We start from the raw sequence: 14,448 nt of genomic DNA, 5'->3' as shown, positions 1-14,448 counted from the left end.
TGTTTCACTGCAGTTTAGCAAAGATCCCATACAGTATTAAAAGTACACTTTATTTTCTGTACAGTTCTCATCCAGATCTCCAGGCAATGTCCATTGTGTGCCCATAAAAAGTTACAGATTGCTCTATTGCCATGAGACAGTAACTGTCCCAAAAACTGTCCATGAGGGACAGAGAGCGACAGCCATCAAAGTCAAGTGCTGATGCTTTCTGGACGCGGGGAGGATGATGGGAAGGAGGGAGAGGGGGAGGCAGCTCTGCTCTGCAGCTAAGTCTCAAGCAAACAGAGCTACGGACTGCTCCTTGGGGACCAGGAGACACCCCCTGGTTCGTATCATCGTTCGTGCTTAGTGTTCAAGTCGTTGCGCTCAAGGGTCACCCCATTTCCATTCCGTGTCACCTCCTTCCTGTTCCAGTCCTTTTCCATGTAAAATTCAGCTAACACAGGGCAGTGGTCCGAAGCCACCCCACCCCAGGACCAGTTATCAGGGATCCATGGGTTTGTGAGACCTTCCCGCACAACAGCCCAGTGGCCTGCATGAAAAAGAATTGCAGAGAAACAAGATTAATGTGGAAGGGATGCCTGGATTTAAACGTTTCCACAAGCTTGCAAAAGAACTATTCAGCATGCCCAGTAATTGAAGGCAGCCTCACCAGCAGCCGTAGGAAGTCACTACAGCCCCCACATTCGCCACGCACCGCTAACCACACACAGGTTTATGACACCTAAGTAGAAACTCTACCTGTGAAAACCTTTTTCAAGCTGCGGCTGATCCAGATGTTGTCCAGTGACTTGCATCCTTGGGGGTTCTTTGTGCTGATATTGGTGAAGGTACCTGAAGGGACCAAGTGATGGAACTTCTCTTTCCTCAGTATGTCGTGGTCACTGCTGTCGGGAGCCTGGTTAAAATCTCCCAGGATGATCACGTCTTTTTCTCCTGGAAAACAAGAAAAATGGAAAGAAAAAAATAAATGTAAGGAAGTACTGGATATCCGCTCCCTAAATTCAAGAAGGGGAGGTAACAGAAGGAAGAAATATACAAATACTTTGTAGCAAAGCTGACTTTACTCTGAACTATTGAAAGCAATGCTGCTTAAAGCCTTTTTCACTGGCTGTTTACTCATGGCCCTTCTGTTCAGGACAAAAAAAAACATCCAGTACATGTTTCTTGTTTGGTTCTAAATATCTTGGTTACACTGGCATCCTTTGCTTGCTGCTCACAGACAGTGACAAATCCAAAGACTAGCATTTCTGGTCTTAGAGGCTTTTATAAATCTGTGACTTTGTAAGCTTCTTTTTTTCTTCTTCTGTAAGATATACATATTGGCTCCAACCTGCCCTGACATTTTCTTTTTATAGCTTTCCTGTAAGAGTCAAGGATATTTTTGTGATAATTCCTGGAAGACACAGGCTTTTGGTAGTATATATTGGAACAGGCTGCCCAGGGAAGTGGTGGAGTCACCATCCCTGGAAGTCTTCAAAAGACGTTTAGATGTAGAGCTTAGGGATATGGTTTAGTGGGGACTGCTAGCGTTAGGTCAGAGGTTGGACTCGATGATCTTGAGGTCTCTTCCAACCTAGAAATTCTGTGATTCTGTGTGATATATCAGAGCCCTGAAAGTGCAGTGCTCATTCTAAGCCTGTGCAATGAAGAAATCTCAAAGAAGAAGCCTTAGTAGCAGCCTGCAGTCCTGATAGCAGGAGGTTATTAGTTCACAAACCCCACAGACACTTACTGGCTATAGAAGCTTTCATTCTCCCAGATGGCTGAAGAGATACTATTTAACTTGTGATGTCTTCGAATTTGGCTAGGGCTGAATTTCCAAAGAAACCATGGAAATTACTTGAAATGCTCATCCAAAAATCCCATCTTTCCATGGAAATATGATTACATCACTTATATTTTATTTCCAATCCTAACTGAATGAGAAAGGAAACACTGGACCTTAATTTTATACCCACAGCATGTGTTCTTCAGAGCTCCACTGCTGTAGACAGAGACATCCCAGCTGTGCACCAGGTAAGAGGAGAATGGACATGCCCCGGTGCCCATCTCAACCCCCTGCCAGAAAGGTGTGATGAGCTCCAGGACTGTGATAGCTGAGCAAAGACACTGCTGCAATGCAGAGCTTGGTACTGGGGAAGGAGGAAGCTGCAACAGGGATGCACAAATGCACCAAAAATTATAACAGAGCTGACTTCAGAGAAGAAAACAATTCTATTCTGTAAGCCCCTTTGCTTTCTGGGGTTGAAGTGTGGAGGCAGAGGGGTGGACCAAGTGATTGCTCTACCATATGCAGCTCTCATGGATAAAGCTATTTGTTGGCTGCTGTTGCTTTAGAAGTAGCTAGCCAGGAGAGGGAGCACAAGTTAAACAACAAAATCCATTGCACTGCTCTGCTTGCAGTGCTTCAAAAAGGGATTGGGAGAGGGCAGGAGTGCAGAGAGATTGATAGTTTATGACTTAAAACAAACAAACAAACAAAAAAACAACTTTAAAACATGATGCTTGCTAGGATGCAGAGGGGTGATGAAAAAATAATGAAACTACTTGTGTTTTTTCTGCCCTTTGCAAGCCAAAAATCATACTTCACATGACATGATATTTAAATATTATTCTGCAAAGTGTTAGTGGTAGTGACTTACCTACCTCTAGAAGAAATAAAAAACAAACCCAAACCCAAGTTATTTTAAGCTCCATCAAAACCCAAATGAAAATCAGTGTTTGTCTAATGGGGAAGGACCAAATTCCCTGGAGGGAACTGGTTTTCTCTCATGACCTGAATAAAGTGCTTGAATGGTGCCTCCAAAATGTCACCTTCCACCTTTACAGCTCACATCTTGGCCAGATGGGCTTCCATTCCTGCACAACGGTGAGCAGCAAGCTTGCTGAGAGCTGGCAGTTTTGCATGCATCTCACTGCAAAAAAAACAAGATCTCTCACTTGCCAGGCCGTGGAGGATGAACGTGATGACATTACACCTGGGTGCCATGAGGCTGCAAGGAAATCGCATCATAGGGCAGCCGTAAATGGGTGCTCAGAGGTGACCATGCTGCTGCAGTCCTTCCGGACTAACGCTTGCTTAACGGCCAAGGCAGCAGTTGGCTTCTGCCATGCTCTTAGCCCAGTGATATGAAGCAGTAAGGCCACTCCAGAAAGCTCCAGGGCATACCCTTAATGCAGATTACAAATGGCAGGCAAGCAGGAATCCTAGCAACAGCACCTCGATCCTGCACTTAATATATTTCTTTTAGCCAATTCTCCAGCCTTACGTGAAAAATATATTAAAAAAATCATAATCAGAAGTGGAAATTCTAACTGACTGTTCAGTTCTGAACAATTTAAAAATAGCAGAGGATAAAACAACCAACACGTAGACATGTTTGTGGAAGCAGGTACAAAGTCGGTCTGGAGTATGCACAGGAAATGAGTCACTGTATTCTTCGCTGTTTTAAACTTTCTCATGCAGAACAGCTAAGCATAAAATCCTAATGCAACATAAAGCAGACAGAGATGGAATAGATGGGGTGCAGCAACCATTCGAGAAGCCAAAACCCAGTTTGCCAGCACATCACCGAGGCAAAGGGTTACTTCTGGTCCCCTCTGCCAAAAGCTTCTGGGGTTCCACCTTACTGCAAATCCCTGGGAGAAAGGCTGTGCAGCCCACCTGCGCTGAGCAGAAGAGGCAGATGAGAGCATCGATGGTCTAGATAACCGCCAGCTGCATTTCCCCTCATCCTGGCTCACTAATTCTGCCAGCTCCTGTGACAGCAATACCGTGAGCAGCAGCCCTGTGGTTTCTGTCTGATCTGCCTCCCGTTGCCCCCAATGGACACCAAACAGCCAGAGCAAAGGAAACAAATCTGTCTGGGTTCTCCTGGGTGTGCCCCAGAAAAGAAAAGCCCTGCCTTAACTCTGGTCCCCTCTGTGGAGCGGCTGAGCACTGCTGCAAGGACACCAGCCTGCACATCTGATCGGCTGCGCACTGATGCAAGCAGCTGAGGGACTGGACTTGCAGTGCACAGAGACAAAGGCAACCACCTGCGGAAAGTCTGCAGCGTTGAATTCTGCTGTTCTGCAGGGACTGTGAAAGCCTCCTTGGTTTCACAGCAGTCCAAAGAGACCCCTGTAGGACACTCTCTCCTGACTTCCCCATGCCCTGAATCAGTCCCCTAATGAACCAGACTCTTAAACCCCTAAATTCCTCCTGAAGAGAGTGAAAACCAGATCATGAGAAGGATGTGACATCACATCAGCTGGTAAGATGCTGCCTCTCAAAGATCTTCTAAGCCTGATGCATGGGTAATCTGTGCAATATGGACAAGCCAGATGGGAGAAAATGACTAAGCCAACTCCCTGATCCCTGGGTCCAGCACATCCAGGATGGCATCTTTGTGGCCATGTGGCCACAGCAAAGACTTGAGTCCCTCTGGTGCTGCTGAAGGGAAAAAGAAGGAGGGAAAAGAGATGCCAGATCCACTTGTCTGATGGGAGAAATATGGAGACACCACTGCTCTGGGGAATGGAGACATTACATGAGACTGTGTGTAATAACTACATTCCCTTGGATGCTCACGTGTCCCTTTGTAAGGATGAAAGACAGCAAATAAGGTGCCTGTTTGCAAAATGGGAACAGAAACTCACACTTAAAGGAGTATCCACAGGAAAATCAGTCTTAATTAACCATATTTTATGGATTGCTTTGGAGAAAAAATGAAGGATCGCGGTAATTTTAAGCATGACATTGATTTTGGCAGTACTGAAAATAACGTGTGAAAAACCATTTGTTTATGAAAGAAGACCTGCACACCACAAGTTTGGAGGAATGTGAAGCTCTGTGACAGATCAAGTCAAGAACATATACGCTCCAGTGACATGTCCACCATATGAAAATAAAAGCACAAACTAAAAAGAAACCCTAATGTCAACAGTCTAAATTTAGATGCAGCGGAAATGCAACTCTGTTGACTTTGGAAGTGCTACACATTTATCTGTGTCCCGATTTGGCCTTCTGGGATTAAACAAATGATCCTTTTGTTTGCCTTCATCCTTTTCATTTTCAAGGTATGTGGATAAATACTTAAATTCATAACACTTAAAAATAGCTCTGACTGGACTCTTGCAGCCTAAAAGGAAAAACAGTGAAACATATAAAAAACTGCAAATACATCTTGCATTAGGATTTTAATGCTTCCAAGTGACCAACCTCGCAAAACTGTGCAAAGTAGAAAATGTGTCTAACCTTTTAACCCTTTTGTGTCCTTGTTAAGCAGTAAGCAAAGGGCTAGATTTTTCGATTCCTATGAAAAGATCACCAATATAAACACCATTTAGTATCTGAAACCTGCTGTTCTGCTCTACAGGAAACAGTTTAATCTGCAAGCCTCAGAATAAGAAGCAATTCTCAGAAATGTGGCAAAGAATTTCAGCTGTCTATTAAATTGCTCAGGTTGAGATCTGAATTCTGGTATCCCTCATCTTGGTGTAAAACCAGAGCAACTTACCTGAAAACAACAAAATTATTCTGCATATTACACCCATGTATGAAAGCTAGTTTCTGGTCTCTTTTCTCATTAGTGGGCATCTTCTGACTTGCACTGAGTTTTCCAAAATAAGCCAGATGTCTTTTTTTTTTTTTTTTTGGCTGAACTTGCTCTAACACTACCATAAAATCACAAGGAGTTTCACTTGAAAAGTGGAGTCAAAGCCAGTAGGGAACCCTGCGGTATTTGCATTAATTATAATAGATTAAAAGGTAATGAGCAGAGAAAAAACAGATTTGCCACACTGTGAAGCATTCAAATAAAGACAATCTAAAAAGACAAATCTAAAGACAATCTAAAGCTGATGAGGATATTTTTGAAAACTGCACTGAGACAGTTACGTATATATTTTAAATTCCTCTTGATTAGGCATGATGACCAGCGTGCGTGTGCTAACTGGAAGGAAGACAACACCGTACCTTTCAGAGTCTCCTGCAAAGTCTGTGCAAAGGTTGCTAGTTTGTGGCTGTCATGGTTCTTCCCTGTGTTCTCCCCTGCTGCGGATGCCAAGGCCAGGTGAAGGTTAACCAGTGTCAGATCATTCATCCCAAACTGTGGGAGCAAGGAGGGAAATCAATACAGGGCAAGAAAGGTCACCAAGCAATTCACCTATTCCACATACTTCCAGCACTAAATCCTGGTGACTAGGACCCACTTCACTCCACATACAGTGTATTTTGTTTTGTCTTGGTGTTTTGGGAAGACAGGGAACACATTTTGCACCTCTTCTTGCAACAGCCTAATACCCTTACAGTTCTGGGGAAACTGATTTTCGTAAGCACACAGCTTCTTTCCACAGCAGTTGCAGTGAGAATCTGACTGCAAAACCAGTAATAAGCTACGAATAATGTCGTCATTGTTACATGGACTAATTACTACTCTCCTACGATTGGCCTTGGCCTGTCACAGAGATCAGCCATGAAACGTAATGCACCTTGAAATGGGCGGTTGGCTCCCTGCAATCTTCTTCTTACTTTCTGGGACTCACTTCATTGCGTGGCACAAGTAATACTTACTCCTAATTTAACTTGTCTATATTTATTAGAAACTTCTCTGAAAGCATTACCAGAGATGTCAAATTCCCCAAACTGGAACTCTCCACCACAGCCTGTATGGAGAAAGGGGTTGTACATTCACTCAAGCATATGCAGAACAGCTTGGAAAGAGTCAGTTTCCAAAATGCTTTCTTGTACATGGGTGCAGCCTAGTGAAGAAGCCTTAAAATGGAAACTCTACGCTATGTCAGTGATGTAAGAGATCAGTCCCGAGCCTCCCAGGAGCACAAAACCTTCTGTAAACATCCATTCTGCCTATGCTCACCCCATCTCCACCCCCGATATACGGCACTGACCAGAACCACGGAGCTATGGTTGCCTGCTGCTGGATACTCACTCACCTCTCCAAAAGCCAGGGAAGGTGACAGGTGATTGCTGTCACTCTATCAGACTGCAGACACTACTGAAGATCCACCCCCCCACACACACATACCTAAATGCTCCCTTGCAGCATGGCTCTCTCCCACAGGAGCAGGGAAGGAATGATCCTGGTGATCCACCTTACCTATCAAGGCCCACTAAGCACCTTATTTTAATCAAGCCATGACAGAGTGTTGATCTGATGAAATGGATTAGTCTTGTGCAAGTTTTTATCTATTAGTAGACTGTGCCTCTTTCCAACTTCTTGTCTTTTTTTTTTTTTTTTTTTTAAATAAAAGCTCATCTCTGCAAGGGTCTGTTGGCACAAATGAGTTACCTTGAAACGTGCAAGATACGGGTGAGGATATGAGTACTTCCCATTGCCATTAGTCTGTACATTCTCCTGAGAAGAGGCATCTTTCAGCTCAATGCCAGCTGTCGTATCCCAGAGGAACCCAGAGTATTCAACTCCCTGCAATTAAAACAAGAGAACAGGCAAAAAAAAAAAAAAAAAAAAAAAAAAAAGATGGTAAAAACAAAACCTTCTGCCCAAATGCAGTCTCCTAGATGAAACTTTCACCCAAATGTCTCAGTACTTCAGTGTCACTGTTGGTACTGGAGTGGTGTACATCACTCCCAAAATACACAGAGGTGGGAAAAAGTTTCTATCCTGGCCTGGCACCTGCTGAGGGTAGGAAGTCTACCTTGCTGTGCACAGGTGTAAGGGAGAAACAGCACCCTAGATTACCCATAGGAGATAACAAGAACTGGCGGAAAAGCTCCTGTGTTTCGCCCTGGCCAAAACCCCCAGAAGGTGTGGGAGGAACAGGCAGCCCCAATGGCTTCACTGAAAGCCAAGCACACCGAGTTGAAATGCACATTGCTTTGCCACTTGCACTTGCGTGCTGGCTATCAGACACCCAGGCAACCTGAGCACTGCGTGCCCCAGCCAACAATTTAATAAGCTGCTTTATCTTATACAGGTAGAGCGCATTCAGGACTGCTGCAGCAGCGAGAGATAAAGGTGCAGCCTCCTGTGTGCATGTATGGACTGATACACGTCCTTCATTTCCTGCTGTTCCTGGCAAGGAATCTGATTCTTCTCAGTGTGGTCAATAATAAAATAGCTTGTTGCCCATAAGAAAATAAGGATTTTTTTTTTGCCTAATCCTGAGCAGGAGCCTATGTCCCCAGCATCCCATCTCTGCCAGTGGCAGACATTTACAAGCAGAGCATAAGGGAAGCTGTAGTGTGCAGAGGCTGGTGTTTGCCCTGACAGGCTCTTCCCAGCACTGGCACACTGCTGCAAGCCATCTTTTCCCGTTCCTCTCCACACCATATGCGATCTTACAGACTTCTGTCGTGCACGAGCTAAAAATATCCAGGCTCGTTCAGCCTCTTGGCACAACATCTGGTCTAGACCTCTCAGCCCTGTCAATCTTCTCTCTCTCTTTTGTAGCTCAAGTGCTTCATGTTCAGTTCTCCGCTCCTTTCATCCCGGCATCTATCATCCTTCATGCTTTTTTGGACTACTTGGGACCGTGGCATTCCCAGAAAGCCGTCTGCACTCATTACACCAGCAGCAGTATCTAATTCAAAGCCTGTCAAGCCTCCCCTCTCATCGCACAGACAGGATTTGCCTTGGTATCATTCAAACCTGTTTCTCTTAGTGAATCATAGTTAAATCCATCTCAAGGAAATGTCTTCCATTTCAGTTGCAAAAAACCAAGTATTATATGCTCTGCTGTCTTCCACTGAGCCTTGAAAGAAAGTATTAAGGTTGGCTAAAATCCTTCTGTAGCCCATTTGGCCAGTTTTAGACTTGAAACTGGTGGAATAATTTTGTCAGTATTTTAATGTCTGAAAACCAAGTAGGCTACAAGAAAAGATGTAGAAGAATAAAACAGATGTCAGCAGCCCCCCTCTATTCCCTAGCTCCAGATTTTCCATCAACCCAGTGGCCAATATCAGTGTTCGGTAGAAGGCCAAATGACTGGGATGAGTGGGAGCACAAACCTATGCACCAACCACTATTTTGCCTTATTTAGCCCTGCAGAGTGTCTTGAGATCGCTCTGTGCCAAAGATGCTATACATTCAGAGTACCACTGCATTATTTCATTGCATTGTGTTTGTGTGCACAATGTTCAAACCTAATGAACCCATCAACTAACGTAAGGGGTAGAAAAGGCTTTTTGGCTTAGTGTAGGGTGCTGTAGCATAGCCAGACTTCCCTTCTGTAAAAGCACCTAAAAGGGAGAGTCAGTAAGTAACATTTCTATTCTTAGTTTGGCCACAGATTTCTCCCATAATCTGGGGAGTCCTTCATCCTTACATCCCTACCAGTAAAACAAAGTACATGATGATTTTCAGTTACTCAGTCCACACTCAAAACTTTCATTGTTATCTTCAGAAACACAAGATTCAAGAATGAATTGACTAAGGACTCCAGATTCAACACAGAAACTCTGAGACAATCACTAATTATTGTTGGGAAAAAAGACATAGCAAAGGGAACAACTTTGCACAACTTCACAAAATAGTTTAAATTCAGTGCTCTAATGATCTGTTGTAAGAAGAGGTTCCAAATTAAAGCTTCCAGCCAGGAACAAAAGCACCCCAAAAGGGATCTGCTGTCTGCATTGGAAGTAGAAGTGTTGTTCTGAATTGTGTAAAGCTTTGGACACATTTAGACCCTTAGTCTTTCTATTGGTACGTACAGGACAATTCTTGTGGTGCTCAGGTGGTTTTTGTTGTTGTTTGTGTTTTATATCCTTAGCACCCTGGAAGGAAAAGGGAGAGATCTCCCTTGGGAGAGACCACCTTTGGATGCCATTAGTAGAGTGCAGCCCCATATAGCTGTACCTTGAATATAGTCAAGGGTGCCAGGCACAACCCTCACCACCTTGTAAATGAGTACCTTGTTGCAGTACGTATATATATTCCCAGGACAGAAGATGCTGCAGGGAAAAGCCCAGTGCAGCAAGTTGCTGATTTTCAATAGAGTCCAAGGCATATTTCAAAGATACTTGTATGGCACTTTAGGGAATGTGCAAGATAAGCTCCTCTGCCAGATGAGGATGGCATGCTGAGCAGCTCCTCTATAGGGTCTTTGTTTGTAAACTACGAAAACTGGAAGCTCTTCCAAATTCCAGCCAGTGCTGTATAACAGAGCAAGCTCAGCTGACCAGCAGAAAAAAATCAGAAGTACTGCAGCATGTCAGGGGCAAAACAATGGGCTCTTTCCTTGTCCTAAAGTGTAGCCTTTTTTCTGTATTTCTTTACTGTTTTTATCTCCCCTAAACACATGGACACCTTCCTCCTTAAAAGTATGCCATGGACAGGGGAGAACAACTCTTCTAAATAATCAATAGCACAGTCAAACCGAATGCCATTTGAAGAGTCAGCTTTAAAAAAAAAAAAAAGCTGCAAACCTTGCCAGAAGGATTTGCAAAATGTTTTGCCTTAAACAGATTAAGAATATGTCCTTGGTTAAAGGCAAAAAAAATTGAAGCAGAAGTTCAAACGTAGGGATTAATGTACCTTATGTAGCTGGCCCGAGGGTTTTTCAGAAACAACACCCTTCCAACATCCTCTAGGACCCTTCCACTTGCGGATGTTTGGCAGCGTCGGCTGGTTCAGCTCCATACAAAACTAGAGAGAGAGAAAAAAAAAAAAAAAGGTTAGGTTTCTAGGGCTTTAAAAAAAACCTGCAAAAAGCACGCAAAGAGGCATTGATAAGATATGCTGTGAAACACAGGCTATCGTCTCTACTGAAATGTTAAATGAAAGCCCAGCTACAAATCTGAGGTCAAGGAAGCTGCACCAGTTTATGCTAGCTACAAAATTTAAGCTCCAATTTTTCAGCAGCACAATAGCCTAGGCCAGCCCTGGAAGGGGAAGCCGGCTAACCCAGAAAGCACAAAAGCACACTGAGCAGACATGAGGAACACAAAACCTCTGCCCCCCGAAAGGTTTGCGCAGGAGGTAGTCTGGGACCAGTCCCAGGATCTCGTCATTATTTGGAGATTGGGTTAAAATGGCACAAACATGGCAAGCAGAACATATTCTAAAAGTGCCTAAGTTTCTCCCTTGGGCTCTTTTCCCACAAAGTGCCGCTGGGAGAGCAGCAGGGGGGCTGTCAGGGGCAGGAAGCCCCCATGTAGGAGGGCTGGCTGCTCTCCAGCGCCCGCATCGCCCTCGGTGGTGGGGAAGAAGCTGAAGGAAGGGCGGAGGATAGACCCAACAGCCAGTACTCAGCTGACAAACTGATTTTGAGGGGTTACGGCTCAAAAGCTGTTTGTAAAGAAGCAATGAGTCGGTGTGGTGAAGGCGAGGAAGCTGAGAGCTCAGGCTAAGAAACCTCAAACAAGCCAATGTGCCCGAGGGCACGCTGCGGGTACTGCAAGGGGTGATAAATCAGAGGAAGGAGAACCTCAGTGCTACAGGGCACATTTCAACATCTGCATTTCAATGGGCAAGTAATAAACTACCAGCATAAAACACATAGCAGACACAAACCCTGTAAACTGCTGCAGGAGCTCTGCGTAACATTTCCAGCCTTTCCAGAGATGCTGGCAATAGAAATGCTGCCGCTTCACGTGGCATTTTGCAGCCATGCATATACAACATACACGCTGTAATACCACCATATGCACCATACGTGGCTGTATTGTGGTATGACAGATGCTTTATGGATGCCTGTGACTCCCTGTGCAGGAAGGGCTTGGCTGCACATTTTCACACATAGCAGATCTTTCTGGGGCTCCCCAGAGATGCTGGTTGTCCTGGACATTGCTGTACAGCCACAGAACTTGGGCACATTCACACTGCCAGGCATATGGTCAGAGCTATAAAGACTGTGCAGTAACACCCAACAGATCAAGGGTACTGGGACTGTGGACACCCTGGAAAAGACCCCACATCCACTTGGATAATAACAATTTAACAAATTTGGAGATAACAATTTCCAAAAATTTGGAAATAACAATTTAACAACAACAACAAAAAAGACTATGCCTTGGAAAACCTGGAGCCCCTTTATGCAGATGCTATGAAATACTTTTTGCCAGGGGGTTCAGAATAAAGCTTAATAGGAGGAGTTTGAGCCCTCTGCAAAGCTACTGTCAGGTCAAGACAGACCCCAGCTGGATGCTGGCAGGGACACCAGGCATCAGCACACCCTGGCTGTGTGGAAGTGCGTGCACACAGCAGCTGTGGCTTAGGGGAAAGAAGCTATTAAAAAGTAATCACTGTGAAACAGTAAGAGACTTTCAATGTGCATTTTCTTTCTTTTTTTTTTCTTTTTTCTTTAATTTATCTGACACTGGAAGAGCTGCACTGACACACAGGTTTTTGCAGTGAAAGACCATCTTCAGACAAAAGCTTGTAACCCAAATGTCAGCCCAACAGAAACATCGATTTAACGAAGAAGGATTTCAAGGCACACAATAACCTCAGTGATGGTTCTCTGTGGTGGGTCATGCTTCTGGCCAAACACAGTTTGAAAAGTTGTGCTGCAAATCTGCATGGATATAAACGTTTCTGATGTGGGTATCAGCGAAGGATGGGACAGCTGTTCTCCATACTGGAACGGGTAATGGCTACCCCCTTTCCAACTTACCACTTGTTCTTATTCACATGTCTATTTCATCTTTTGTTTCAAAAAGAAAAATCAACCCCTGCTCTTTTACTAACTGCCTTGTCTGTAAGTTCAGTATCCTGGATGCTGAAGCTGTAAGCATTTACCTCTAAAATACACACAACCCAAAAAGTAATCTTTCTTGTCTTGGAAAGCCAAGAGGCATTCACACTCAAAAGAGAAAATGTCTGGCACATCCTTTAAGAAACTTTTCTGAAATGTAGAGATTTGCTGGAACTTCTTATTCAAGATGCTGTGTGTACTGCATCACTGCTTGTTATATAGCTTCAAGCAGTGCTAGGGCTGTGCTGGTTTATTAAACAATGAGGCACACAGGGCACTTGCACAGCCTGAGAACAGAGCTCTGCTCTGGACTGAAGGCTAGGTGAAATCATAACACACACACACAGTAAGTCACAGCAGTAATAATTATCATTCCTGATGTTGTTCTGCTGCCTTTAAACTGCATGCATTTGCTGAATGAGTTTTCTAACATTTAAATAACATAAATCAGCAACCATGGGGAAAAAAAATGAAGTTAGGAGTTTTACTGTAAACCAACAAAAGAGTTAACTTATCTCCGGGTTGCAGCTGCCTAGTGGACAGCACAAAAGATATAGCAGGGCTGAATAAATACTACAGAAACCACCACTTTATTAAAAAGAGCATCTGCAATCAACTAGTTTGAATATTTCCTCCAAATTGATTTCCTTAAGGCCCTGATTTAACTTTGCTCAAAGAAAAAGATGACAAATAAGATTATATGGTTTGTTCAGAAAAAGGCATCAGCCTGCTCTGGGTACAGTTTTAGCAACTGAGAGCATCCCCTCCAGCAGCTGACTTTAATTTGTGCCCATTTTTCAGGGCTTACAGGCACACAGATTTTGAAGCTCTTGCAGAATACTTGCTTAGGTCACATTCTCTGCTGAAGTGAGAAGGGTATTTCTTAAATCACATTGTTCTGCCCACAAAGCCCAAGAGCAAACACGATTACAGTTTCCCTTGTACAGTAAAAATCTACAGACAAGCTCATGGCCTACATTGGGCACGAAAAAACACCCTTTCTTCCTTTGCAAAGTTAGATCTAAATCAATCTTTCTGGGGAGCTTCTTCTCATGTGGTAAAGAAAAATCAAAATGAAAATCTCAGTCAGAACATTTTCCCCCAAAATCCTCATAAGGAATAAAGTCTTAGCTTTTTTTTTTTTTTTTTTTTTTTTTTTTCTATAGAGCCTTTCAGATTGCAAGTTTCCTGAACAAAATCATCTTTCTTTATTAAATCCTGTACATAACTGAGTCAAAACTCAAATAGATACTGCCATATCAACAGCACAACGGCTCTTTTACACAGACTGTCCCTGTATCATACCTACATGTATGCCTTCGTGGTCTCTCTTGCAGCTCAGTGCTAAGTGGTTTTGGATAAGCAGTGCATCCAGGGTGTGGGAATGCAGCAGCACACAGGCTCCAGTCACACTCTAGGTAAAAGGCTGTCTGCCCCTGAAAGGTGACCCCCTGCGACAGCCACCTGCCTGCTACCAGCATGTGAAATGCAACGAGTCAACAAGACCCACCACTCCCAGAACTGGGGCAAGCCCCACGGCCTCTGCTTGTCTTCAACCTATCAATCACCCACGAAGGGAGGATCCAAAGACGGAACTGCTTTGTTTCCCCTCATAAGGAGCCCGTGCCGATCGCTCCTGGCCACTCCAGAAGCAGACAGGTACAGGAACGAGCTTACACCGGGCAGCTGGAAGAAGCTGAGGAAACACACATTAGAGTAGGGACAGGAGAGGGAAGGCACAGTGTCTTGGACAGGTTCAGGGTGCCCTGGGTAATCTTTGCTTGCTTT

General features: G+C 44.1%; 1 protein-coding gene across 1 annotated transcript in view; it reads right to left on the bottom strand.

Moving 5' to 3' along the window:
- Positions 1–29: 29 nt before the first annotated feature.
- EEPD1 (endonuclease/exonuclease/phosphatase family domain containing 1) overlaps positions 30–14,448 on the bottom strand; it is a 62,325-nt gene continuing 47,906 nt past the window's right edge. The window contains exons 3-7 of the mRNA XM_084508941.1: positions 10,500–10,610; positions 7,296–7,430; positions 5,963–6,095; positions 742–936; positions 30–532 (exon numbers count right to left, since the gene is read on the bottom strand). Coding sequence (XP_084365067.1) covers positions 333–532; positions 742–936; positions 5,963–6,095; positions 7,296–7,430; positions 10,500–10,610 — 774 coding nt within the window. The 3' untranslated portion in view covers positions 30–332. The remainder of the gene's footprint in view (positions 533–741; positions 937–5,962; positions 6,096–7,295; positions 7,431–10,499; positions 10,611–14,448) is intronic.

Source organism: Aythya ferina (assembly GCF_964211825.1).
Source record: "Aythya ferina genome assembly, chromosome: 2".
In the NCBI taxonomy this organism is placed as follows: Eukaryota; Metazoa; Chordata; class Aves; order Anseriformes; family Anatidae; genus Aythya; species Aythya ferina.
Note: the sequence above shows the minus strand (reverse complement) of the source record. Positions and strands in the feature narration are given on the sequence as shown.